Source organism: Balaenoptera acutorostrata, chromosome 7 (assembly GCF_949987535.1).
Source record: "Balaenoptera acutorostrata chromosome 7, mBalAcu1.1, whole genome shotgun sequence".
Classification (NCBI taxonomy): Eukaryota; Metazoa; Chordata; class Mammalia; order Artiodactyla; family Balaenopteridae; genus Balaenoptera; species Balaenoptera acutorostrata.
In genome coordinates, this window is record NC_080070.1 from 25162656 (window position 1) to 25190409 (window position 27754).

The window sequence follows — 27754 nt, forward strand, 5'->3', positions numbered from 1 at the left end:
ATCATCATCTCACGCTTCTTGGTAAAGCAAACAAAACTCATGTTACCATGGGGAAAATCATCTTAATTATATCAATACTTGAAAATGACCCCTTGCCAAGAAGAGATTCACCACTGCCTCGCTTTAAATCCCTGATTATTTCTTTAATCAAAATGGGTATTTTATATTGACAAGGCACACTCAACAAACTTCAGAGCCTCCCATCCCCTCCTCTCTAGGTTTCAACAATCTCAGCACAGCCCACTCCAAACAGACCCTGAGTACTTAAAAAATAAAGTCTTATTTGAACTAATTAGAACTGTCCAACTGCAAAGTTTAAAGTACTCTAGTCAATGTTAACGGCCCATACAAGAAAGAAACAGTACATACGAAGTCCCCAAGTAGAAGAGTCTGTCACTTAACGCTTCCACAAACCCTATCACCACCCCGTAACCCAATGTATGATCTGACCTTGATCCCTGACAGCATGACCGTGACCAGGTAGTAGTCGGGCAGGAGCAGGGCCCTGACCACACTGCCGTCCCGCACGTGCTCGATGATAGCTGCATGACAGAACAGACGCCTTGAGTCATAGCAAAAGTCGTGCCGAGGATAAACAATGCCCAATCAAACTGCCCGGAATGCAGTTCCTCTCCCCCAAACCCCAAGAAAGCCTCCCTCCAAGAGGTGACGAAGCACCGGCACGTCACGAGTGTTCACACAACAGACTCCTGCCCAAACTATTCCTGGGGGATTTGGTTCAGACCAACTTCTACATCTTTTGAAACTTCTGGGACCTCATGGCTTATACCTAAGCAACCTAGCTTACGGATAACAAAGCTTATCTGTGTACTGAGTGCCTGGCAAAAAAATAACAACAATTCAGGATTGGTAATAATTTTATTTTACTGAGTCTGTAAGTTAATACGATCTCAAAGTAGGACCGAGAACTATACAGAATGTGTGTGTGTGTGTGTGTGTGTGTGCACGCGCATGCATGCACGCACATGGGTACACGCATATGTGTTTAGCTATACACAGAATACACATTTCTAACTTGAAGTTTTGGGGACAGTATTTAGGTAGAGAAAACAGGAAGATCCCCCATGTGCAAAATTACCAGCGATTTACTAGCTTGTAGCCGCAAAGGACTAACCTCAGCAAAATACATCTGATGCAACCTATATGAACTGGATTCAAGCTCCCTTCCAAAATACCAGGGTGTTGTTTTACCCTGAACAATTTCCCTTGGGTACTAAAGTAGAATTGGTTTTATGAACCTCCAGAAGCTCAAGAGCAAACAGAGAGGAATCACCCTGAGTCACATCCGTCTTTTCCCGACGGCCTCACCGTTAACGGGCTTCTGGTGGTGTGAGTCCACAAAGTGCCTGGGGTTCTCAATGGTGTACTTGAGGTCCCGCAGAGTATGTGAACCGTTCCCCTCGCTCCACATTCCTTTCTTAGCTGCTTTTGCTTGCTCCTCACATTCCGAAAGCCGGTTCTGCTCGGGACTGGGACGTGAGAAAGAATAAACACATGTGGTTAGTGAATTCACAACACAAACATCAGGCTCATCTTTGGTCCTGGGTTTCTTCAGCAACTTCTCCCCTTGTAAAGACCAAAGAGTTTGTTTCACATCTGTGGCTTCAGACCCAGGCCTATAAACAGAAACCCATCATGAGTGCAACTTCTGGATTTCAGACTTATTCCCTCAAACAAAAGATTCAATCATAACAGCATTCAAGGAGAGTACCCAAAGAACACACGTCTCGGTACTGCCACCAGCCGTGATTACAAGAGAACAAGCTGGTGGCTCAGAGGGGAGCCGCTCCAGGAGGGAGAGCTTCAGTTAACCACCCCAGACTCAGGAACTAGAATCCAGGCAGAGCTCAGCAGGACCCAGTGCAGGGAAAGTGACTAAGAACCACCCTTACTCCCTGCTGTCTGCAGAACAGGGCTGGGGAATGCAGAACAAATACCATTACAGATAATGTCACCCCAAATCTACTTACACATTCAATAAGGCCAGCTAAGCAAAGCAATTGGAAGATGGAAGACTCCTTCGTTAGACAGGAAACCAAACTACATACAAGAGCAGCCAGGAAGTCAGTAGACAGACCGGGAAAAACCCCCAAAAAACCACCCAAAACAACCAAACCCAGAAATGGCTCTGCTCTTCTCTCCCTCATACGTATCTGAGCTGAAGTGAACCTGGAAAGCCTTTCCACGATGTCAGCGCCTCGTTCCATCAACAGCCATCTGCAGAAACTGAACCTCCCACCTTGATCAGTAGGGATTTTCAGCAGGGACTCCTGACCTACAATTTCTCAAGCCAGAAATCCTCAGTACTGCTCTTTCCCTCCTCCCCACAAAAAAAAAAAAAAAAAAAAAACAAAACAATCATCAGCTTCAGAGATCCAAAATTGCTGCCAGAATTACACAGGGGAAAAAAAAATGTAGCTCGAGATAGAAGCAAACATTGAAACTGAAAAAGAAGGCTTTAAATCAAGACAACTTCAGAGAAAAAAGAATTGGGACTCCAGGGGAGATATTTTGTTGAGATGGTACAATACTGCTTTGGGCTTTTTAAAAATTCTTCATTCTGGTTACAAACTGGATTCCAAAAAACACTGCAACAGTAATCATGCCAGCAATTGTCCTTAAGATACAACTTTGGCATGCTTCCAAAATCAGGACCTAAGACAAATGTCAGAATAAAACAAATTCCCACATGCCCACACCCCAATTATAAGCTCTAACCAACGACTCTTTGGAGTCAGAAAGGACCAAAGAAGTATATGATGAATGACTTGACCACAAAGTCTGTGAAGGCAGGAAGGAGGCAAACTGCACATTTTGGCCTTTGTTCCTCCCCATCATTGGTACAGTTCATGCAAAGATTTATTTAAAGCTTCTTCTACAGCTACAGTCATAATACAACAAGGATTTAATGATTTAAACAGCATCTTTAGGGAGTTCCCTGGCGGTCCAGTGGTTAGGACTCTTCGCTGCCATGGCCCCAGGTTCAATCCCTGGTCAGGAAACTATGAGCCCACAAGCCACGTGGTACAGTCAAAAACTAAAAAAAAAACAAACAAAAAAAAACAACCCAGGATTGGTTCAAGATGGCGGAGTAGAAGGATATATTCTCACTCTGTCTTGCAAGAGCACCGAAAGCACAACTAACTGCTGAACAATCATCGACAGGAAGATGCTGGAACTCACCAAAAAAGACACCCCACGTCCAAAGACAAAGGAGAAGCCACAATGAGACGGTAGGAGGGGCGCAATCACAATAAAATCAAGTCCCATAACTGCTGGGTGGGTGACTCACAAACTGGAGAACACTTATACCACAGAACTCCACCCACTGGAGTGAAGGTTCTGAGCCCCATATCAGGGTTCCCAACTTGGGGGTTCGGCAACAGGAGGAGGAATTCCTAGAGAATCAGACTTTGAAGGCCAGTGGGATTTGACTGCAGGACGTCAACAGGACTGGGGGAAACAGACTCCACTCTTGGAGGGCACACACAAGGTAATGTGCACATCAGCACCCAGGGGAAGGAGCAGTGACCCCACAGGAGACTGAACCAGACCTACCTGCTGGTATTGGAGGGTCTCCTGCAGAGGCGGAGGGGTGGCTATGTCTCACCGTGAGGACAAGGACACTGGCAGCAGAAGTTCTGGGAAGTAACTCCTTGGCATGACCCCACCCAGAGTCCACCATTAGCCCCACCAAAGAGTCTGGTAGGCTCCAGTGTTGGGTTGCCTCAGCCAAACAACCAACAGGGAGGGAACCCAGCCCCACACATCAGCAGACAAGCGGATTAAAGTTTTACTGACCTGTGCCCACCAGAGCAACAGCCAGCTCTACCCACCACCAGTCCCTCCCATCAGGAAACTTGCACAAGCCTCTGAGATAGCCTCATCCACTAGAGGACAGACAGCAGAAACAAGAACTACAATCCTGCAGCCTGTGGAACAAAAACCACATTTACAGAAAAACAGACAAGATGAAAAGGCAGATGGCTACGTACCACATGAAGGAACAAGATAAAACCCCAGAAAAACAACTAAATGAAGTGGAGATAGGTAACCTTCCAAAAAAGAATTCAGAATAATGATAGTGAAGATGATCCAGGACCTCAGAAAAAGAATGGAGGCAAAGATCAAGAAGATGCAAGAAATGTTTAAAAAAGACCTAGAAGAACAAACAGAGATGAACAATACAATAACTGAAATGAAAAATACACTAGAAGGAATCAATAGCAGAATAACTGAGGCAGAAGAACAGATAAGTGACCTGGAAGACAGAATGGTGGAATTCACTGCTGCGGAACAGAACAAAGAAAAAAGAATGAAAAGAAATGAAGGCAGCCTAAGAGACCTCTGGGACGATATTAAATGCAAAAACATCTGCACTATAGGGGTCCCAGAAGGAGAAGAGAGAGAGAAAGGACCCGAGAAAATACTTGAAGTGATTATAGTCGAAAACTTCCCTAACATGGGAAAGGAAATAGCCACCCAAGTCTGGGAAGTGCAGAGAGTCCCATACAGGATAAACCCAAGGAGAAACACGCCGAGACACATAGTAATCAAATTGGCAAAAATTAAAGACAAAGAAAAATTACTGATAGCAGCAAGGGAAAAACAACAAATAACATACAAGGGAACTCCCATAAGGTTAACAGCTGATTTCTCAGCAGAAACTCTACAAGCCAGAAGGGAGTGGCAGGACATATTTAAAGGGATAAAAGGGAAGACCCTACAACCAAGATTACTCTACCCAGCAAAGATCTCATTCAGATTCGATGGACAAATCAAATCTGACAAGCAAATCAGACAAATCAGACAAGCAAATCAGACAAGCAAATCTGACAAGCAAATCAGACAAATCAGACAAGCAAATGCTAAGAGAATTCAGCACCACCAAACCACCTCTACAACAAATGCCAAAGGAGCTTCTCTAAGTGGGAAACACAAGAGAAGAAAAGGACCTACAAAAACAAACACAGAGGGCTTCCCTGGTGGCGCAGTGGTTGAGAGTCTGCCTGCCAATGCAGGGAACACGGGTTCGAGCCCTGGTCTGGGAAGATCCCACATGCCGCAGAGCAACTGGGCCTGTGAGCCACAATTACTAAGCCTGCACGTCTGGAGCCTGTGCTCCGCAACAAGACAGGCCGCGATAGTGAGAGGCCCGCGCACCGCGATGAAGAGTGGCCCCTGCTTGCCACAACTAGAGAAAGCCCTCGCACAGAAACAAAGACCCAACACAGCCATAAATTAAATTAATTAATTAATTAAAAAAAAAAGAAAAGAAAATGCTCCCCATTTAAAAAAAAAAACAAAACACAGAACAATTAAGAAAATGGTAATAGGAACATACATATCAATATTTACCTTAAACGTGAATGGATTAAATGCTCCAACCAAAAGACATAGACTGGGTGAATGGATACAAAAACAAGACCCATATATATGCTATCTACAAGAGACCGACTTCAGACCTAGGGACACATACAGACTGAAAGTGAGGGGATGGAAAAAGATATTCCATGCAAATGGAAATCAAAAGAAAGCTGGAGTAGCAATACTCATATCAGATAAAATAGACTTTAAAATAAAGAATGTTACAAGAGACAAGGAAGGACACTACATAATGATCAAGGGATCAATCCAAGAAGAAGATATAACAATTATAAATATATATGCACCCAACATAGGAGCACCTCAATACATAAGGCAACTGCTAACAACCATAAAAGAGGAAATCGACAGTAACACAATAATAGTGGGGGACCTTAACACCTCACTTACACCAATGGACAGATCATCCGAACAGAAAATTAATAAGGAAACACAAGCTTTAAATGACACAATAGACCAGATAGATTTAATTGATATTTATAGGACATTCCATCCAAAAACAGCAGATTACACTTTCTTCCCAAGTGCGCATGGAACATTCTCCAGGATACATCACATCTTGGGTCACAAATCAAGCCTCAGTAAATTTAAGAAAACTGAAATCATATCAAGCATCTTTTCTGACAACAACGCTATGAGATTAGAAATCAATTACAGGGAAAAAAACATACAAAACACAAACACATGGAGGCTAAACAATATACTACTAAATAACCAAGAGATCACTGAAGAAATCAAAGAGGAAATTAAAAAATACCTACGGACAAATGACAATGAAAACACGACGATCCAAAACCTATGGGATGCAGCAAAAGCAGTTCTAAGAGGGAAGTTTATAGGAATACAAGCCTACCTCAAGAAACAAGAAAAATCTCAAATAAACAATCTAACCTTACACCTAAAGGAACTAGAGAAAGAAGAACAAACAAAAGCCAAAGTTAGCAGAAGGAAAGAAATCATAAAGATCAGAGCAGAAATAAATGAAATAGAAACAAAGAAAACAATAGCGAAGATGAAAAAAACAAAAAGCTGGTTCTTTGAGAAGATAAACAAAGTTGATAAACCATTAGCCAGACTCATGAAGAAAAAGAGGGAGAGGACTCAAATCAATAAAATTAGAAATGAAAAAGGAGAAGTTACAACAGACACCGCAGAAATACAAAGCATCCTAAGAGACTACCACAAGCAACTGTATGCCAATAAAATGGACAACCTGGAAGAAATGGACAAATTCTTAGAAAGGTATAACCTTCCAAGACTGAACCAGGAAGAAATAGAAAATATGAACACACCAATCACAAGTAATGAAATTGAAACTGTGATTAAAAATCTTCCAACAAACAAAAGTCCAAGACCAGATGGCGTCACAGGTGAATTCTATCAAACATTTAGAGAAGAGCTAACATCCATCCCTCTCAAACTCTTCCAAAAAATTGCAGAGGAAGGAACACTTCCAAACTCATTCTATGAGGCCACCATCACCCTGATACCAAAACCAGACAAAGATACTACAAAACAAGAAAATTACAGACCAATATCACTCATGAATATAGATGCAAAAATTCTCAACAAATTACTAGCAAACAGAATCCAACAACACATTAAAAGGATCATACACTATGATCAAGTGGGATATATCCCAGGGATGCAAGGATTCTTCAATATACACAAATCAATCAATGTGATATACCGTATTAACAAATTGAAGAATAAAAACCATATAATCATCTCAATAGATGCAGAAATAGCTTTTGACAAAATTTAACACCAGTTTATGACAAAAACTCTCCAGAAAGTGGGCATAGAGGGAACCTAACTAACATAATAAAGGCCATATACGACAAACCCACAGCAAACATCATTGTCAATGGTGAAAAACTGAAAGCATTTCCCCTAAGATCAGGAACAAGACAAGGATGTCCACTCTCACCACTATTATTCAACATAGTTTTGGAAGTCCTAGCCACGGCAATCAGAGAAGAAAAAGAAATAAAAGGAATACAAATTGGAAAAGAAGAAGTAAAACTGTCACTGTCTGCAGATGATATGATACTATACATAGAGAATCCTAAAGATGCCACCAGAAAACTACTGGAGCTCATCAATCAATTTGGTAAAGTTGCAGGATACAAAATTAATGCACAGAAATCTCTTGCATTCCTACACACTAATGATGAAAAATCTGAAAGAGAAATTAAGGAAACACTCCTATTTACCATTGCAACAAAAAGACTAAAATACCTAGGAATAAACCTACCTAGGGAGACAAAAGACCTGTATGCAGAAAACTATAAGACACTGATGAAAGAAATTAAAGATGATACAAACAGATGGAGAGATATACCATGTTCCTGGATTGCAAGAATCAACACTGTGAAAATGACTACACTACCCAAAGCAATCTACAGACTCAGTGCAATCCCTATCAAATTATCAATGGCATTTTTTACAGAACTAGAACAAAAAATCTTAAAATTTGTATGGAGACACAAAAGACCCCGAATAGGCAAAGCAGTCTTGAGGGAAAAAAACAGAGCTGGAGGAATCAGACTCCCTGACTTCAGACTATACTACAAAGCTACAGTAACCAAGACAATATGGTACTGGCACAAAAACAGAAATATAGATCAATGGAACAGGATAGAAAGCCCGGAGATAAACCCATGCACCTATGGTCAACTAATCTATGACAAAGGAGGCAAGGACATACAAATGGAGAAAACACAGTCTCTTCAATAAGTGGTGCTTGGGAAACTGGACAGCTACATGTAAAAGAATGAAATTAGAACACCTGCACAAAAATAAACTCAAAATGGATTAGAAACCTAAATGTAAGACCGGACACTATAAAACTCTTAGAGGAAAACATAGGAAGAACACTCTATGACATAAATCACAGCAAGATCTTTTCTGATCCACCTCCTAGAGTAATGGAAATAAAAACAAAAATAAACAAATGGGACCTAATGAAACTTAAAAGCTTTTGCAAGGCAAAGGAAACTACAAACAAGACGAAAAGACAATCCTCAGAATGGGAGAAAATTTTTGCAAATGAAGCAACGGACAAAGGATTAATCTCCAAAATATACAAGCAGCTCATGCAGCTCAATATCAAAAAAACAAACAACCCAATCCAAAGATGGGCAGAAGACCTAAATGGACATTTCGCCAGAGAAGACATACAGATGGCCAAGAAGCACATGAAAAGCTCCTCAACATCACTAATTATTAGAGAAATGCAAATCAAAACTACAATGAGGTATCACCTCACACCAGTTAGAATGGGCATCATCAGAAAATCTACAAACAACAAATGCTGGAGAGGGTGTGGAGAAAAGGGAACCCTCTTGCACTGCTGGTGGGAATGTAAATTGATACAGCCACTATGGAGAACAGTATGGAGGTTCCTTAAAAAACTAAAAATAGAATTACCATATGACCCAGCAAACCCACTACTGGGCATATACCCACAGAAAACCATAATTCAAAAAGACACATGCATCCCAGTTTTTATTGCAGCACTATTTACAATAGCCAGGTCATGGAAGCAACCTAAATGCCCATGGACAGACGAATGGATAAAGAAGATGTGGTACTTATATAAAATGGAATATTAGTCAGCCATAAAAAGGAACAGAATTGGGTCATTTGTAGAGATGTGGATGGATCTAGAGACTGTCATACAGAGTGAAGTAAGTCAGAAAGAGAAAAACAAACATCGTATATTAACGCATGTATGTGGAACCTAGAAAAATGGTACAGATGAACCAGTTTGCAGGGCAGAAATTGAGACACAGATGTAGAGAACAAATGTATGGACACCAAGGGGGGAAAGCAGTGGGGGATGGGGGTGGTGGTGTGATGAATTGGGCGATTGGGATTGACATGTATACACTGATGTGTTTAAAATGGATAACTAATAAGAACCTGCTGTATAAATAAATAAATGAAATAAAATTCAAAAATTCAAAAAAATAAATAAAATAAAACTAAAAAAACAAACAAGCTACAACAACAAAAAAAAACCCAGTATATTTAGCCTCCAAATTACTGATGCAGCTTACACTTTTCAGAGACTAAAGTGTTAATTAATGCCAGCTGCAACCCATCCTACTGAGTGAACCTAACATGATATATGCACTATAAACCTTACATACCTAAAAATCATTTCTAACAAATTCACACTGCCACTAACAACAAATACATTTTACCTATTACTTAAGTATCTACAGATCCATAAACCAAAACAGACCTAAAAGGCTTTGGAGAGCGATAAATTTTCCCTGACCTTAAAACAGAACCACTGAGCCCCTGTCAGTTTTGCTAGATTCCAAGCAGCAGATTTTGCTTGGAATTTGATTTATTCACTCTGATTTATATTACATTTACTTATTCCTTGTACCTCATATAATATTGTACATCTACTTGTTGTTTGGTTTGTGTTCTGTCTCCCTGTTAAATTGTTAGCAGAAACTAAGTGTCTTTGTTCACTGCTATATTCACAGTGTCTAGAACACAGCCTGGCATACAGTAAATGCTCAATAAATATTTGGGGATGGATGGATAAATACTCTGGAACTCAATATCTACGGTGTAAGGCATAAGTCTACTGATTCTTATGAATATAAGAACAGCACTGCTTCGTCTCCAAGCCCGTTTTTGAATTACACACATCAAATGCTACTAATGAATGCTGAGTAACCTCCTCGCTCAGAAAAATACACACGTACACCTGAGCAGGAATACCCTAGAAGCCATGAGAACACCAGATATTACCTATTTTATGTCGGGGGCAGGAATGAAAATGAAGCAAAGCCAGTGTAGAGTCGACTCCCCCAGTTCTCACCGTGGTGTGGGAGGAAGTCAGACAGAAGAGTAATGGACACTTACTTGTTCGCTCTCATGCCTTCTCTCCGGGTGGCCAAGCCCTCTGTAACCAGAGATTCTGCAATGTTTTCCCCATTGGTATCTGAGGAGGAAAAAAGAGGTGTGAATCTTGTGTTTAAATCCATCTCCAATAGCAAGAGAGCTCTAATGGGACCACTTTCACCCTTAGCTCTTCAAGGAATGATGTTGCCAGCAAACGGGACAAGGCAGCAAGGTAGGGTTGGGTTTTCCGAAAAATCTCTTCTCCCCCAAAATGTCTAGTCTCTAGGACCCAGAGGTCTATAAATCTTCTCTGGACTAATTTTCTAGTGTATCTCCTGAGCCAAAGGCAATCTCAGGAATTCCAGGAGACTGACAGGGAAGCAAGACACATGCAGCAGCCCAGGAAAGGATAACTAACACTGACCTAAGGAGGAGAGGCCTAGCACCAAATGCAAATTCTGCCGCTTAATAGGTCTTTCAGCATCTTGATACATGTACTCATCTATAAAATGGGAAGAGTACCTGCCGAGACACGTTCTTGTGAGAATTAAATGTGTGTAAATCGCCAAGCGCAGTGCCAAGCACACAGCAGGAATTCACACAACAGAATCAAAAGGCAGCCCCCCACCTGGACGATCAGACAGATTCACTTAGGACTGCCTACGATGTTTCACACCAGCAAGTCCAGTTCCTCTCAGTATGTCCTGTTCTCTGCTCCAAGAGGCCACCAAGACAAGCAAGCTACACCGTTTGACAAACTCTTTCTCCTGTTCTCAGAGATGCAGGGGACAGCATCTCGATTTCCAATCTCACACAGCAGCCTTCAGAGCAGGCAAGAAAAATGAAGTGAAACATAAAACACAACCTGATTAGGTGCCACCTGAGCACCTGAAACATTAATTGCATTTCCATGCTATTGAAAAAGCTTTTAGGCTCTCTGTATTCTCTTAAATCTCTGCTTGTCAGCCAAAATGATAAAAGAAGACACCTATGAGGGAATCACCACTTAAAAATCTTTAATATAGCAGAGAACAAGCTCCTAGATAAACTGAAACACAGCAGTCTAGCTGATAGGTAACGTCAGCATAGAATAAAATTCTCTAAGGTTTATGTATTCAGTACACTATACACAGACTTCCGCAAGCAACAACAGGTTTACATACCACGCCCAAACTCAACCTAAATGCCTTGCCATTAGCCCTGTCCAAATTTCTGAAGCAAATCATAAGCCCCTGTTCCTCCTACCAAAAAAAAAAAAAGTTGAGATGAATGCTGTTCACGCGAAGAACGTTCAGGTTCTGAAGCTGAGCGTGGATCACAAGAACCTTTCCACTGAGGTTACTGCTGAGGCCAGACACAGACACACACAGCTACCTGACATCAGTAAATATTACACTGGTTCTTTCGAAGCAACAGGAATAACCCCACAGAGTGGAAAGTCAAAAGGAAAGACTCCACAATGATGGGGAAAGTTGAGCAGTAAGGTGTCAAGAGGTCGGGGGTAGAAAGAATGAAGGCCTGGTACAAACAAGGCGAACGGCCATAAAATCGCCAGTCAACGGCAAACGCAACAGCTCTCGGACAGTTCCTTGGCACAGAGTGCTCTGAAAGGGCTGCTGGCTGACCCACTTCTAAATGCGTTCATTGCTCCTTCAAAAGGGAGAAAAATACAATTCTCTGGGCCAAACTCCCAAAGAAGGTAACAAAATGTGGTGGATAGAATACTGAAAACGGAATTTGTAGGGAAAAGATCTGATTCTTGCTTATTACTAATCAAGGTATGACTGTGATCAAGTCACAATTGGGGCTGGTACTCAGAGCAGGTGGGTGACTATATTTTCTCCAAAAGTTGAAGACTAATCAATCATCTCTTTTTTTTTTAATAAGTTCTGGGTTAACCACAAACTCTCAAGTTCTATCATTCTCCTCCATCATAAAAAGAGTAGCCACATAAACAACAGGGATTTACTGTATAGCACATGGAACCATATTCAGTACCTTATTAATAACCTATAGTGGAAAAGAATCTGAAGCTACACACCTGAAACACAATACTGTAAATCAACTATAGTTAAATAAATTTTTTATCTATCTACATAGAGCAAAAGAAAATCTTTTTTCTAAACAAAAAAAAAACAAAAAAGACGAAAAACAGAGTAGCCATAAAATAGGCTAAATATATGAACACTAATTAATTAGCTAAGGCACTGTTTCATTACAGTTGGCAGTGAGAGTTGGTTAAAGTATCTGAGTGAAAATATTAAGCTTTAAGCCATTTAAGCCTTTAAAACTGAAAGATGTAGATGATTTCAATCATTCTTTTGGTAATTATTTATCAATCACCTCCTATGCGCCAGATTCTATTAAACACACTAGTACGTTAACATGCTAAATTACATCCACTCTGTAATTTGCGTCCGTTTGAAAAACAAACTTTCTAAAAACAACTTAAAATTTTACATGTCAGTTCCTCTTACCTTAAATAGACTGTTTTATAGTTGGAGACTAAGGTTATTTAAATGAACACTTACAGGCGGTCTCTCCATAGAGATATCTGTACCGAAAAAACGTTCTATAGTCCAGTGAGGTCTCTTGTCCGGTAACAGAAGATTGACCAGCTGTTACAGAACTGTATTATTTTGGGCAATGGAATTCTCGAACAATTGCATTTTGAAGACAGTACACTTCTATTTGTCTTACATTCTTACTAGCCAGTAGCCCTCCAACAATAATGCTTAAGTGTTTTATTACCTACTATATTATTTGAATTATGGGTAAAAGGCAAATTTATTTACTTCTCTTTTTGAAAAGATTCCATATATTTCTATAATTTCCCAATCAGGATGCAGATAGCCATTTGCTAAAAGGGCTGTTTCTCTACTGGGTAAATTGGACAAGAAGGCTCCAAGGTCATCCACAACTCACTTGTCTAAGACCTCTACAATTAAAATCAGAATCGTAAAAGGATATTGTTAGCCTTGTCATACACCCTACTTGCTTACTTCCAGCTTACTAGTCACCCAAGGCAAATAGATTATCTAAAGCAGCTCAGTTAGAATGCTAGTTTATCAAGAATCACAGGAAACTTTAAAAGGTGTCTCCTCACCAAATAATCCAGATGAACATAAGTGTTCCTGTTCATCTGACTGCTTTATGGAAAACATTCTACCAATTCTTTCAACGTCCTATTTCTGTTCAAACTCCATTGTGCAATCTTACTCTCCCTCTACCTAATGCAAAGAAGACCAGAACACCTAATATCCCATAAGCTATCCGGCCCAGCTAAACAACAGGCATATGTGTGCACACACACATATTTATTGAGTTCGTTCTCTGTGCTGGAGCGAGATGCTTTACACATACCATCTCTTTAAACTCTCTCTGTAACTTACAAATGAAACTAGGGCTTAGAAAGGTTCAGTTAAGGGTTAAGTAAGAGTACATGGTAGAAGAGCCAGGAATCCACACCTACACCACTCCAAAGCCTGTGTTCTTTCCATTCCATTCCAAGTCATGTGGCTTACAAAAAACCACAAGCCCTAAACAAATCGTCCTTTCCTAAAGAGAGTCCCCAGGAGGAGAAGAAAAGCCACAAGATAGATAAAGCAAACGGAAGATGCAATAGGAAATCTATAGGAATTCAATTAGCACTCTGACCTAGAAGCACAGAGCCAATGAGTTCCACAGGCTGACGGCCTAAATACAGGGAAAAATAATTCTACGCTTACACACACACCTAAACCAAGCCAGGAAAGCAGGCACAGGAGTAAACTAGGAGCAGGAGTATCAGGGCACCTACGTGCCACGAGCTCTGTGCACTTCCAATGAGACCTACAGCCAACCCTCCCAGAGCTACCTCCGCCAGACGAAAACCAGTCTTTGGAGGAACTTCAGACTTGGAGAAAAATGAGCCCTTTCCCCCTTGGTACTCACCTTTTCCAAGGTAGATCACGCCATACTCTCGCCCCTGGGGAGTCTTGTTTTCTATCGTGAAGCAGACTTCCTTCCCAATCAGCTTCTTCCGAAGGAACTCTCGAGCAGGAAATGCCCAGGGCTGAAAGACAAAATAAACGTGTTCAAGAACTAGGCAGTTCTCACACGACACAATCAACATCCAAGCAACTTCACTCCTTCAATAGCCTGGCCACACACTAGGCCCTGAGGAGAATATAAAAATGAAACACATACAACATGGATCATACACTTAGGGGGCTCCTAAAAAAGGCAGGTCGAACAGTTGGTTTAACTAGCACTGGCCCTAAAAACAGGCATCATGGTTTCCCAGACACCAGCACTAGGACTTCCCCCCCCCCTCATGCCCACCCCTCCACCACCCCCATCACTGTCTAGTCTCTAGCCGTCTACTGTCTACTGTCTAGCTGGTAAGGGATCAGCTTGACAATGGTGGTTCTTCCCTGTCACTCATTAAAGACCCAGATACAAAGAGTGAGCCACACATCCACAATGGGTACAAACAGAGTCTCCATGTGATCTCAAGATACTGTGCAGGGACTTCCCTGGTGGTGCAGTGGTTAAGAATCCTCCTACCAATGCAGGGGACACGGGTTTGATCCCTGTTCCGGGAAGATCCCACGTGCCGTGGAGCAACTAAGCCCACGCGCCACAACTACTGAGCCTGCGCTCTAGAGCCTGCAAGCTGCAACTACTGAAGCCCGCGCACCTATAGCCCGTGCTCCGCAACGAGAGAAGCCACAGCAATGAGAAGCCCGCGCACCACAATGAAGAGTAGCCCCCACTCGCCACAACTAGAGAAAGCCTGCGCACAGCAAGGAAGACCCAAAGCAGCCAAAAATAAAAATAAAAAATAAAAAAATATATATATAAAAAAAGATACTGTGCAAAGGGATGGTATTTCCCCCATCACTTTGGGATGGTACAGACAAAGGGAGACGTCGCCTCTGAAGCAGCACTGTCACAGTCAGTGGTCACTAGCACTTGAATTTACAGTCTGGACCTAGCTCAGTGCCCCAAGTTCCCTTAGAATAGAAATGAGGAAGGAGAGGGTAAGAGCTCCAGGAGTACATGATCTGCAGAAGTTCGTGTGCAGGAACAATACAGCGTGTAAAAGGGCAGAGTGGTATATGATATGCATGCGTTGTCTATTACCAATTGGAGCCACAGAACATGGGCTACACATAGTAAAGGCAAAACAGCATATCAGTGACCTGAAAAGGAAGCGTCTGCCAACCTTTTCAGTCCATGAAGATTATTCCATGGGGTTAGCCAAGAAGCTTTTCTAGAAGAAAAACATCCACGACTTCCCAGAAACCAGAAGCCAGTTTAAATGTGGCAGTCTACCAACCCACTGGGCTGGTATTCACAAAACCAGTACTGTTAGACAACAACAACTGCGGATAGTTCTAGGAAGAACTAATCCTGAGTAAGTGCTCTTGAAGACACAAAAACAAGCTTATCCTCACTCATCTAATGCACTCTCTTCAAAGTGCCAACAAGCAAAAGAACCAGTTACTCAATGGCAAAATGGAGTTCACCACATTTTAATCTCCCATTTCTACCCCTCTCCTCATTCATAATAATGAAAACAGATACTGTGACCAAAGAGTATGATGACTGATAATGAGCCCAACTACCAGCCACATCACAGAAACAGTACTAAACCAATTAACACAGCCTCGTACATTATTATCACCTTAGTGATCCACTTACTCTAAAAATATCCTCAGCTATAGATCTAATGTCTAGGCTTCAGTTTTGAGTAAGACACTAATACCTAAAATTCAGTGAAACATTGCTTTCCTAAATGCAAAGCTCTGACTAAACAAAGTACTCCTAAAGGAAGCCAAGATTTCGGTAAAAATTCATTTATCAAGGGTCAGTTCACAAGGAAATAGCTAACCCCTGTGGGGAAACCTCCAATTTCTACTGACTAGGCAGAATTACTAAAAGCTTTTAAGGCTTGAGGAAGGAGCCCCCTTCTCTCAGGACCTCATGTTTTACAGCTGGTCAGCCACTGGGCAATAAGAGAAAGCTACACTGGAGGTCCTGAAAAGGACATACCCCTTATCCTAGAGAAAGGTAACCTAGCTTCATTAATATTCCAGCCTTCTCAAGTTGTGTTCCATCCAGAGTCAGGCAAATTCAATAAATGGACAAGATACGAGCTATGAAGAGAGGCGATCAGAAGATTCAGGAAAGCGAGTGACGGCATCACTCCTGCCGAGGGCCACAGAGCACTCCAGGAGAGAACCCCGTGCAGGTGTCCACACGGAGGCCAGCCAGCAGAAGGCTACCTAACGGGGAAGGCCATCCCAGCAGAGCCTCCCAGAACAACCCTACGTACGCAGAAACTGACTCAAAGCGTTCGTCACATTAGGGCCACAATGACCCAACAGGAAGAATCACTGGTCTGGTCAAATGATGTGTCAGAGCTCCACCTAGGAAGCAATGGCTGTTAAGTAGCTGAGACTCAAAACTGCCTCTTCCCTTTAGAATGCCCAATGGCAGGTGATCTAGCAGCTTGCTCTCCACTCCCAGACCCATGCAAGGTTCTGGTGTCTACCACGACAAATGGAATTTTAATTCTCATCTTTTCTTTGCACCAGGTAGACTCCTAAACTACTGAAACAAGATTAAATCCCACAACAATGTAAAACCTCAAAGCTAGCTACTTTTGTACTTGGCCCAGTGCTCGATCATCCCATGTCCCACCTGCATATGTAATTAATCCCTCTCTGCCGCAAACACCCCACCACCCCAATTTTCAAAAGCTCCACTGAATGTAGAACGACTGTGACATTCATTTCTGTATTTCGCATGAAACCAACATACAGCTTCACGTACAATGAGAGCTCAAGAAATCTGTGGGAAATAAATATATAATTCCCACAGTGCCCATCAATGCAGTATCTAGGCTGCGTAGAGTAGCTAGGCAACGCTGGGGATTAGGCTGGAACAGGGCAGTGATGGCTGGGGACACACAGCAGAGCTGCTTTTATTGTCATGGGACTTAGGAGAGAGCTAAGTTTCTCTGAAAGCAGATATGAAAGAAGGCGGAGAATAATCAAGTGCATGATATTTGGGGCAGTGATACAAAGGGAAGCAAATAAGCAATAATGTCCTTGACTCTGTTTGAATGTGACAAAACCAGACATGCTCCAAAACAACAGAAAGCCAGAGAGAAAGTAGTGCTGCATTCCACAATCCACTGATCCGCAAAAGGAGACGCTCGGGTTCTTTTCCTCATTATTCACTGTACACCTGCTTTGTGTCAGGCACTGACGAGGCAGAAAAACACAGACGTCCCTCCCCTCGAGGAGCCAACAACCGAGTATAGAGACATATAAACATGGAATAGGATGACAGCACAAAAAAGGGATGATGAAAGGTGATGTCAGGTGTGACTTCTCCAGAGGATGAATCACCGGGGCACAAGGAGGAGACGGAGCTCCCGCTGGAGGGGGCAGCTGAGCCAAGGCATGAGCAGGCAGGACTCAGGTGGCCTGTTAGGAGACCTGAACACTTCCTCAGCGTTGGGACTTAGCGTCCCAGAGGGGGTTCAATAAGAGAAGACTAAAAGTCAAATCACAAATGGGACTGTATCCCAGGCTAAGGCATTTAGATTTGTCCAGCGGTAATGAGGAATCACTGAAGTATCTGGCAGTAATACTGAGCCAGGGAAAAAAAAATGACATTATATCTCAAAAACATCTGAGAGCATACAGAGAAAGAATCAGAGGGAAGGAAAATGAAGGCAGAAAGACTGTTATCTCAATATTCCAGAGTTGAACAAAGCACTCTCTCAGAGTTGAACAAAGAACAATAGCAACTGTAATGAAGTTTCAAGAATAGAGAAGAGAGATTTTGAAGGAGGCAGAATCTCTAGGTCTCGATAAAAGCCTGGAGGTTGGCGGGGGTGTTTGGAATTGGGTTACCACTTGGCATCACTGCTAACTTGAGCCAGAGCACCTTCAAGGGCATGGTGGGGGGAAAACCAAATCACAGCAGGGCGAGGAGAGACTAGATTACTGCACACAGAAATAGTGACTGTGGCTGACAAAGGGTGAAATCTGTAGCTCTCAAATACTTCATGTCACAGGGACCTTTGAAGAGTTACTAGGAGAAACTGAGTTGCTCTGGAAGAGACAAAAACCACTAGGCTGTATAAATATATGAAACTCCAATGAGAGCAGGGATCAGATTACAAGGTATTCTTCCAGGTGGGATAGTTCTGGTAAGATTTTATTGTACTGTTACACAGGCTACAGCTAAGATACTTCAGAACAAGCTGCAACTGGCCTTGATTCTCATCCCCAAAACAGAAAATTAAAACCCAACCCTTCTTCCCTAGAAGCAACCCTGCTTCTTCTTTCTGGGGAAATGAACTTGATTGGCTCTAGCCAACCAGGGTCAACACTCTTCTCTTCTTAGAAGCAGGCAAGCTGTTACACAACACAAAACTGAAAGGGAAAGAACTATTCAAAACGTTGGTCAAGAAAAGCACTTAGCACCCAAAATTTGAAAAGTGCTGAGAGAGATTTAATCTTCAGCACTTAGACTAACAGTACGAGAAGTGTCTGTAGTAGCAGAAATTAAATAGCACTAGAGATTACCACAGCTAACATTTGTTAAGTAGCTTACAGGCCCGTTCTGCATTATCTTGTTTAATCCTCATTGAACAACCCTGAGATATAGAATAACCCAATACTTGTGCTTACTGATAGAGGACCAATGGAAAATAACTGATTTTGTCTATTTAGTCATTATCCCAAGAATCTAATTGCTGTTGATAGAATTTGGGGTGATTTGTCTCTATTTCCTATAACACTGCTTTACTATCTTCTTAATTCAAACAAAATGCTATTTATTATAGGTGAAAACAACTGCATGTTTTTCCTTAAATGAAAGACCCCCGTGAGCTGCTTTTTTTCCCACACTTCCATGAGAGGAAAACAGCAGACGGAAGCTGAGATACCAACTTGCCCATCATCATCAAGCTGAGGCAAAAAACAAATAATTAGAATCCAGAAACTTCATTTTTGAGAGCCAAAGCACCACTGAAGAAGAAACAAGAACTAATGTTTCAAAGTACAGGAGCCAAGAAGACTCATGGCAGCTGCCTGGAGAGGTAACTTAAGGAGTCCAAGGCAGACCACAAAGAAGGCAAGGTGGCCAGGCATTAGAGATGGGGGAGCAGGGGGCTGGAGGGGATGGTAGAACAAAAGCTCAGAAGCTTGTCAAATCACCATAACACATGGTTCTTGACAACTACTGAACCACAAGTTGCCCTAAGAAACTGATAACTTCCTCCCTTCAAAATGCATGCTTACACAAAATTTTGCAAACAATTTCATGGGGTTCACAGACGTCCTTAGGACACAGATCCCAGATTAAGAATCTATAATAAGGCACAGTCCTAACATTTATAGTATATGCTACCATTTATGAAAATGAGTGTCTACTGTATAGCACAGTGAACTATACTCAATATCTTATAATAACCTATCATGGAAAAGAATCTGAAATACACATAACTGAATCACTTTGCTGAACACTTGAAACTAACACAACATGGTAAATTAACTATACTTCAATTAAAAAAAAGAAAGGAAGAAAAGAAAATGAGTGTCTGCTTGTATAGGTGATAAATGCCTCTGGAGACTCAAGACTGCAATAACACCAGTAGTCTCCAGGGAGAAGAACTAGATTTTTCACTGTGCATCCTTCTGAATTTTGAAGGTAAATGAAGAATTCAAACATAAATAAAAGAGCTCTGCCATAACTAATGCCAACCTCTAACAGCTGAGACTACCTAGGAAATGTACTAACCTGTTTCCAGAGAAAGAGGCATGAAACACTGATAAACCTGAAAAGGCTCTAAACCTATGGGAAAGTGTATGACGGAAAGAGACTGGGATTACTGGGATTAAAGGTAGTGAATGTATAAACTGAAGCAAGCCACTGTTGATTTGTCATCAGTCCTGCGATATAAAAATACTGGAAATAGGGAGCCTGCTTCAAGATGGCGGAGGAGTAAGACGTGGAGATACCTTCCTCCCCACAGATACATCAGAAATACATCTACATGTGGAATAACTCCTACAGAACACCTACTGAACGCTGGCAGAAGACCTCAGACTTCCCAAAAGGCAATAAACTCCCCACGTACCTGGGCAGGGCAAAAGAAAAAAGAAAAAACAGAGATAAAAGAATAGGGATGGGACCTGCACCTCTGGGAGGGAGCTGTGAAGGAGGAAAAGTTTCCACACACTAGGAAGCCCCTTCACTGGTGGAGACGGGGGGTCAGGGTTGGGGGGAACCTTCGGAGCCACGGAGGAGAGAGCAGCAACAGGGGTGCCGAGGGCAAAGCGGACAGATTCCCACACAAAGGATCAGTGCTGACCAGCACTCACCAACCCAAGAGGCTTGTCTGCTCACCCGTCAGGGTGGGTGCGGGCTGGGAGCTGAGGCTGGGGCTTCGGAGGTCAGACCCCAGAGAGAGGACTGGGGTTGGCGGCGTGAACACAGCCCGAAGGGGGCTAGTGCCCCACAGCTAGCCGGGAGGGAGTCCGGGAAAAATTCTGGACCTGCCTAAGAGGCAAGAGACCATTGTTTTGGGTGCATGAGGAGAGGGGATTCAGAGCACCACCTAAATGAGCTCGAGACGGGTGCAAGCCGCGGCTATCAGCGCGGACCCCAGAGACGGGCATGAAATGCTAAGGCTGCTTCTGCAGCCACCAAGAAGCCTGTGTGCAAGCACAGGACACTATCCAAACCTCCCCTCCCGGGAGCCTGTGCAGCCAGCCACTGCCAGGGTCCCGTGATCCAGGGACAACTTTCCCAGGAGAACGCACGGCGCGCCTCAGGCTGGTGCAACGTCACGCTGGCCTCTGCCGCCGCAGGCTCGCCCCGCATTCCGTACCCCTCCATCCCACCAGCCTGAGTGAGCCAGAGCCCCCTAATCAGCCACTCCTTTAACCCCGTCCTGTCTGGATGAAGAACAGATACCCTAAGGTGACCTACACACAGAGGCGGGGCCAAATCCAAAGCTGAACCCTGGGAGCTGTGCGAACAAAGAGAAAGGGAAACTCTCCCAGCAGCCTCAGGAGCAGTGGATTAAATCTCCACAATCAACTTGATGTACCCTGCATCTGTGAAATACCGGAATAGACAACGAATCATCCCAAAATTGAGGCAGTGGACTTCAGAAGCAACTGTAAACTTAGGGTTTGCTTTCTGCATCTAATTTATTTCTGGTTTTATGTTTATCTTAGTTTAGTATTTAGAGTTTATCATCGTTGGTAGATTTATTGATTTGGTTGCTCTCTTCCTCATTTTTTTAATATATAGATATATATTTTTTTCATTTTCTCTTTCTGTGAGTCTGTGCATGTATGCTTCTTTGTGTCATTTTGTCTGCATAGCTTTGCTTTCACCATTTGTTCTAGGGTTCTATCTGTCCGTTTTTTTGTTTGTTTGCTTTTTTTTTTTAGTATACTTTTCAGTGCTTGTTATCATTGGTGGATTTGTTTTTTGGTTTGTTTGCTCTCTTCTTTCTTTCTTTTTTTCTTTTTCTATTACTTTTTAATTTTTTTATTTTTAATAATTATTTTTCCTTTTCTATTTTAATAACTTTATTTTATTTTATTTTTTTAATTTATTTTCTTCCATTTTTTCTCCCTTTTCTTCTCAGCTGTGTGGCTGACAGGGTTTTGCTGCTCTGGCTGGGTGTCAGGCCTGTGCCTCTGAGGTAAGAGAACCGAGTTCAGGACACTGGTCCACCAGAAACCTCCCAGCTCCACGTAATATCAAATGGCAAAAGCTCTCCCAGAGATCTCCATCTCAACGCTAAGACCCAGCTCCACTCAACGACCATGAAGCTCCAGTGCTGGACACCCAATGCCAAACAACTAGCAAGGCAGGAACACAACCCCACCCATTAGCAGAGAGGCTGCCTAAAATCATAATAAGGCCACAGACACCCCAAAACACACCACCAGACGCAGTCCTGCCCACCAGAAAGACAAGATCCAGCCTCATCCACCAGAACACAGGCACCAGTCCCCTCCACCAGGAAGCCTACACAACCCACTGAACCAACCTTACCCACTGGGGGCAGACACCAAAAACAACAGGAAGTACAAACCTGCAGCCTGCGAAAAGGAGACCCAAACACAGTAAGTTAAGCAAAATGAGAAGACAAACATGCAGCAGATGAAGGAGCAAGGTAAAAACCCACCAGACCAAACAAATAAGAGTAAATAGGCAGTCTACCTGAAAAAGAATTCAGAATAATGATAGTAAAGATGATCCAAAATCATGGAAATAGAATAGAGAAAATACAAGAAATGTTTAACATGGACCTAGAAGAGCTAAAAAGCAAACAAACAATGTTGGACAACACAATAAATGAGATTAAAAATTCTCTAGAAGGAATCAATAGCAGAATAACTGAGGCAGAAGAAAGGATAAGTGACCTGGAAGATAAAATAGTGGACATAACTACTGCAGAGCAGAATAAATAAAAAAGAATGAAAAGAATTGAGGACAGTCTTAGAGACCTCTGGGACAACATTAAGTGCATCAACAGTCGACCTATAGGGGTCCCAGAAGAAGAAGAGAAAAATAAAGGGTCTGAGAAAATATTTGAAGAGATTAGAGTTGAAAACTTCCCTAATATGGGAAAGGAAATAGTTAATCAAGTCCAGGAAGCACAGAGAGTCCCATACAGGATAAATCCAAGGAGAAAAATGCCAAGATACATATTAATCAAACTATCAAAAATTAAATACAAAGAAAAAATATTAAAAGTAGCAAGGGAAAAACAACAAATAACATAAAAGGGAATCCGCATAAGGTTAACAGCTGATCTTTCAGAAGAAACTCTGCAAGCCAGAAGGGAGTGGCAGGACATATTCAAAGTGATGAAATGGAAAAATCTACAACCAAGATTACTCTACACAGCAAGCATCTCATTCAGATGTGACGGAGAAATTAAAACCTTTACAGACAAGCAAAAGCTAAGAGAATTCAGCACCACCAAACCAGCTTTACAACAAATGCTAAAGGAACTTCTCTAGGCAGGAAACACAAGAGAAGGAAAACCCCTACAATAACAAACCAAAAACAATTAAGAAAATGGTAATAGGAACATACACATCAATAACTACCTTAAATGTAAATGGATTAAATGCTCCAACCAAAAGACACGGACTAGGTGAATGGATACAAAAACAAGACCCATATATATGCTGTCTATAAGAGACCCACGTCAGACCTAGGGACACATACAGACTGAAAGTGAGGGGAGGGAAAAAGATATTCCATGCAAATGGAAATCAAAAGAAAGCTGGAGTTGGGCTTCCCTGGTGGCGCAGTGGTTGGGAGTCTGCCTGCTAATGCAGGGTACACGGGTTCGAGCCCTGGCCTGGGAGGATCCCACATGCCGCGGAGCGGCTGGGCCCGTGAGCCACGGCTGCTGGGCCTGCGCGTCTGGAGCCTGTGCTCCGCAGCGAGAGGGGCCGCGACGGTGAGAGGCCCGCGCATCGCGATGAAGAGTGGCCCCCGCTTGCCGCGGCTGGAGAGAGCCCTCGCACAGAAACGAAGACCCAACACAGCCAAAAATCAATCAATCAATCAATCAATCAAAACATACGCATCTGATTCAAGATCCTCATTAAAAAAAAAAAAAAAAAAAAAAAAAAAAAGAAAGCTGGAGTAGCAATTCTCTTATCAGACAAAATAGACTTTAAAATAAAGACTATTACAAGAGACAAAGAAGGACACTACATAATGATCAAGGGATCAATCCAAGAAGATATAACAATTGTAAATATCTATGCACACAACATAGGAGCACCTCAATACATAAAGCAAATGCTAACAGCCATAAAAGGGGAAATCGACAGTAACACAATCATAGTAGGGGACTTTAACACCCCACTTTCACCAATGGACAGATCATCCAAAATGAAAATAAATAAGGAAACACAAGCTTTAAACGATACATTAAACAAGATGGACTTAATTGATATGTATAGGACATTCCATCCAGAAACAACAGAATACACTTTCTTCTCAAGTGCTCATGGAACATTCTCCAGGATAGATCATATCTTGCGTCACAAATCAATCATTGGTAAATTTGAGAAAATTGAAATCGTATCAAGTATCTTTTCCGACCACAACGTTATGAGACTAGATATCAATTACAGGAAAAAAAACTGTAAAAAATACAAACACATGGAAGCTAAACAATACACTACTAAATAACCAAGAAATCACTGAAGAAATCAAAGAGGAAATCAAAATATACCTAAAAACAAATGACAATGAAAACACGATGACCCAAAACCTATGGGATGCAGCAAAAGCAGTTCTAAGAGGGAAGTTTATAGCAATAAAATTCTACCTCAAGAAACAAGAAACATCTCAAATAAACAACCTAACCTTACACTTAAAACAATCAGAGAAAGAAGAACAAAGAAACCCCAAAGTTAGCAGAAGGAAAGAAATCATAAAGATCAGATCAGAAATAAATGAAAAAGAAATGAAGGAAACAATAGCAACGATCAATAAAACTAAAAGCTGGTTCTTTAAGAAGATAAAGAAAATTGATAAACCATTAGCCAGACTCATCAAGAAGAAAAGGGAGAAGACTCAAATCAATAGAATTAGAAGTGAAAAACGAGAAGTAACAACTGACACAGCAGAAATACGAAGGATCATGAGAGATTACTACAAGCAACTATATGCCAATAAAATGGACAACCTGGAAGAAATGGACACATTCTTAGAAAAGCACAACCTTCCGAGACTGAACCAGGAAGAAGTAGAAAATATAAACAAACCAATCACAAGCACTGAAATTGAGACTGTGATTTAAAATCTTGCAACAAACAAAAGTCCAGGACCAGATGCCTTCACAGGAGCAATCTGTCAAACATTTAGAGAAGAGCTAACACCTATCCTTGTCAAACTCTTCCAAAATATAGCAGAGGGAGGAACACTCCATAACTCATTCTGCGAGGCCACCATCACCCTGATACCAAAACTAAACAAAGATGTCACAAAGAAAGAAAACTACAGGCGAGTATCACTGATGAACACAGATGCAAAAATCCTCAACAAAATACTAGCAAACAGAATCCAACAGCACATTAAAAGGATCATACACCATGATCAAGTGGGGTTTATCCCAGGAATGCAAGGATTCTTCAATATACACAAATCAATCAATGTGATACACCATATTAACAAATTGAAGGAAAAAAACCATGATCATATCAATAGATGCAGAAAGGTGTGACATAAAAGATGTGACAAAATACAACACCCATTTATGATAAAAACCCTCCAGACAGTAGGCATAAATGGAACTTACCTCAACATAATAAAGGCCATATATGACAAACCCACAGCCAACATCATTCTCAATGGTGAAAAACTGAAACCATTTTCACTAAGATCAGGAACAAGACAAGGTTGTCCACTCTCACCATTATTATTCAACATTGTTTTGGAAGTTTTAGCCACAGCAATCAGAGAAGAAAAAGAAATAAAAGGAATCCAAATCAGAAAAGAAGTAAAGCTGTCACTGTCTGCAGATGACATGATACTATACACAGAGAATCCTAAAGATGCTACCAGAAAACTACTAGAGCTAATCAATGAATTTGGTAAAGTTGCAGGATACAAAATTAATGCACAGAAATCTCTTGCATTCCTACACACTAATGATGAAAAATCTGAAAGAGAAATTAAGGAAACACTCCCATTTACCACTGCAACAAAAAGAATAAAATACCTAGGAATAAACCAACCTAAGGAGACAAAAGACCTGTATGCAGAAAACTATAAGACACTGATGAAAGAAATTAAAGATGATACAAATAGATGGAGAGATATACCATGTTCCTGGATTGCAAGAATCAACACGGTGAAAATGACTACACTACCCAAAGCAATCTACAGACTCAGTGCAATCCCTATCAAATTATCAATGGCATTTTTTACAGAACTAGAACAAAAAATCTTAAAATTTGTATGGAGACACAAAAGACCCCGAATAGCCAAAGCAGTCTTGAGGCAAAAAAATGGAGCTGGAGGAATCAGACTCCCTGACTTCAGACTATACTACAAAGCTACAGTAATCAAGACAGTATGGTACTGGCACAAAAACAGAAATATAGATCAATGGAACAGGATAGAAAGCCCAGAGGTAAACCCACGCACATATGGTCACCTTATTTTTGATAAAGGAGGCAAGAATATACAATGGAGAAAAGACAGCCTCTTCAATAAGTGGTGCTGGGAAAACTGGACAGCTACATGTAAAAGAATGAAATTAGAACACTCCCTAACACCTTACACAAAAATAAACTCAAAATGGATTAAAGACCTAAACGTAAGGCCAGACACTATCAAACTTTTAGAGGAAAACATAGGCAGAACACTCTATGACATAAATCAGAGCAAGATCTTTTTTGACCCACCTCCTAGAGAAATGGAAATAAAAATAAAAATAAACAAATGGGACCTAATGAAACTTAAAAGCTTTTGCACAGCAAAGGAAACCATAAACAAGGTGAAAAGACAACCCTCACAATGGGAGAATATATTTGCAAATGAAGCAACTGACAAAAGATTAATCTCCAAGATTTACAAGCAACTCGGGCAGCTCAATATCAAAAAAACAAACAACCCAATCCAAAAATGGGCAGGAGACCTGAATAGAGATTTCTCCAAAGAAGATATACAGATTGCCAACAAACACATGAAAGCATGCTCAACATCACTAATCATTAGAGAAATGCAAATCAAAACTACAACGAGGTATCACCTCACATCGGTCAGAATGGCTATCATCAAAAAATCTACAAACAATAAATGCTGGAGAGGGTGTGGAGAAAAGGGAACCCTCTTGCACTGTTGGTGGGAATGTAAATTGATACAGCCACTATGGAGAACAGTATGGAGGTTCCTTAAGAGACTAAAAATAGAACTACCATACGACCCAGCAATGCCACTACTGGGCATATACCCTGAGAAAACCATAATTCCAAAAGAGTCATGTATCACAATGTTCATTGCAGCTCTATTTATATCAGCCAGGACACGGAATCAACCTAAGTGTCCACTGACAGATGAATGGATAAAGAAGATGTGGCACACATATACAATGGAATATTACTCAGCCATAAAAAGAAACGAAATTGAGTTATTTGTAGTGAGGTGGATGGACCCAGAGTCTGTCATACAGAGTCAAGTAAGTCAGAAAGTGTAAAACAAATACTGTATGCTAACACGTATATATGGAATCTAAAAGAAAAAAAAAATGGTTCTGAAGAACATAGGGGCAGGACAGGAATAAAGACGCAGACGTAGAGAATGGACTTGAGGACATGGGGAGGGGGAAGGGTAAGCTGGGACAAAGTGAGAGAGTGGCATGGACTTATATATACTACCAGATGTCAAATAGCTAGCTGGTGGGAAGCAGCCG

General features: G+C 41.5%; 1 protein-coding gene across 3 annotated transcripts in view; it reads right to left on the reverse strand.

The window, feature by feature from the left end:
• Positions 1–27754, reverse strand: part of SND1 (staphylococcal nuclease and tudor domain containing 1) — a 417958-nt gene that overhangs the window by 360742 nt on the left and 29462 nt on the right. For all 3 annotated transcript variants that reach the window (XM_007177207.3, XM_057550039.1, XM_007177206.3), the window contains 4 exons: positions 14209–14329; positions 10297–10375; positions 1330–1490; positions 451–542 (listed from right to left, as the gene is read on the reverse strand). In XM_007177207.3, the coding sequence (XP_007177269.2) occupies positions 451–542; positions 1330–1490; positions 10297–10375; positions 14209–14329 (453 nt within the window). The remainder of the gene's footprint in view (positions 1–450; positions 543–1329; positions 1491–10296; positions 10376–14208; positions 14330–27754) is intronic.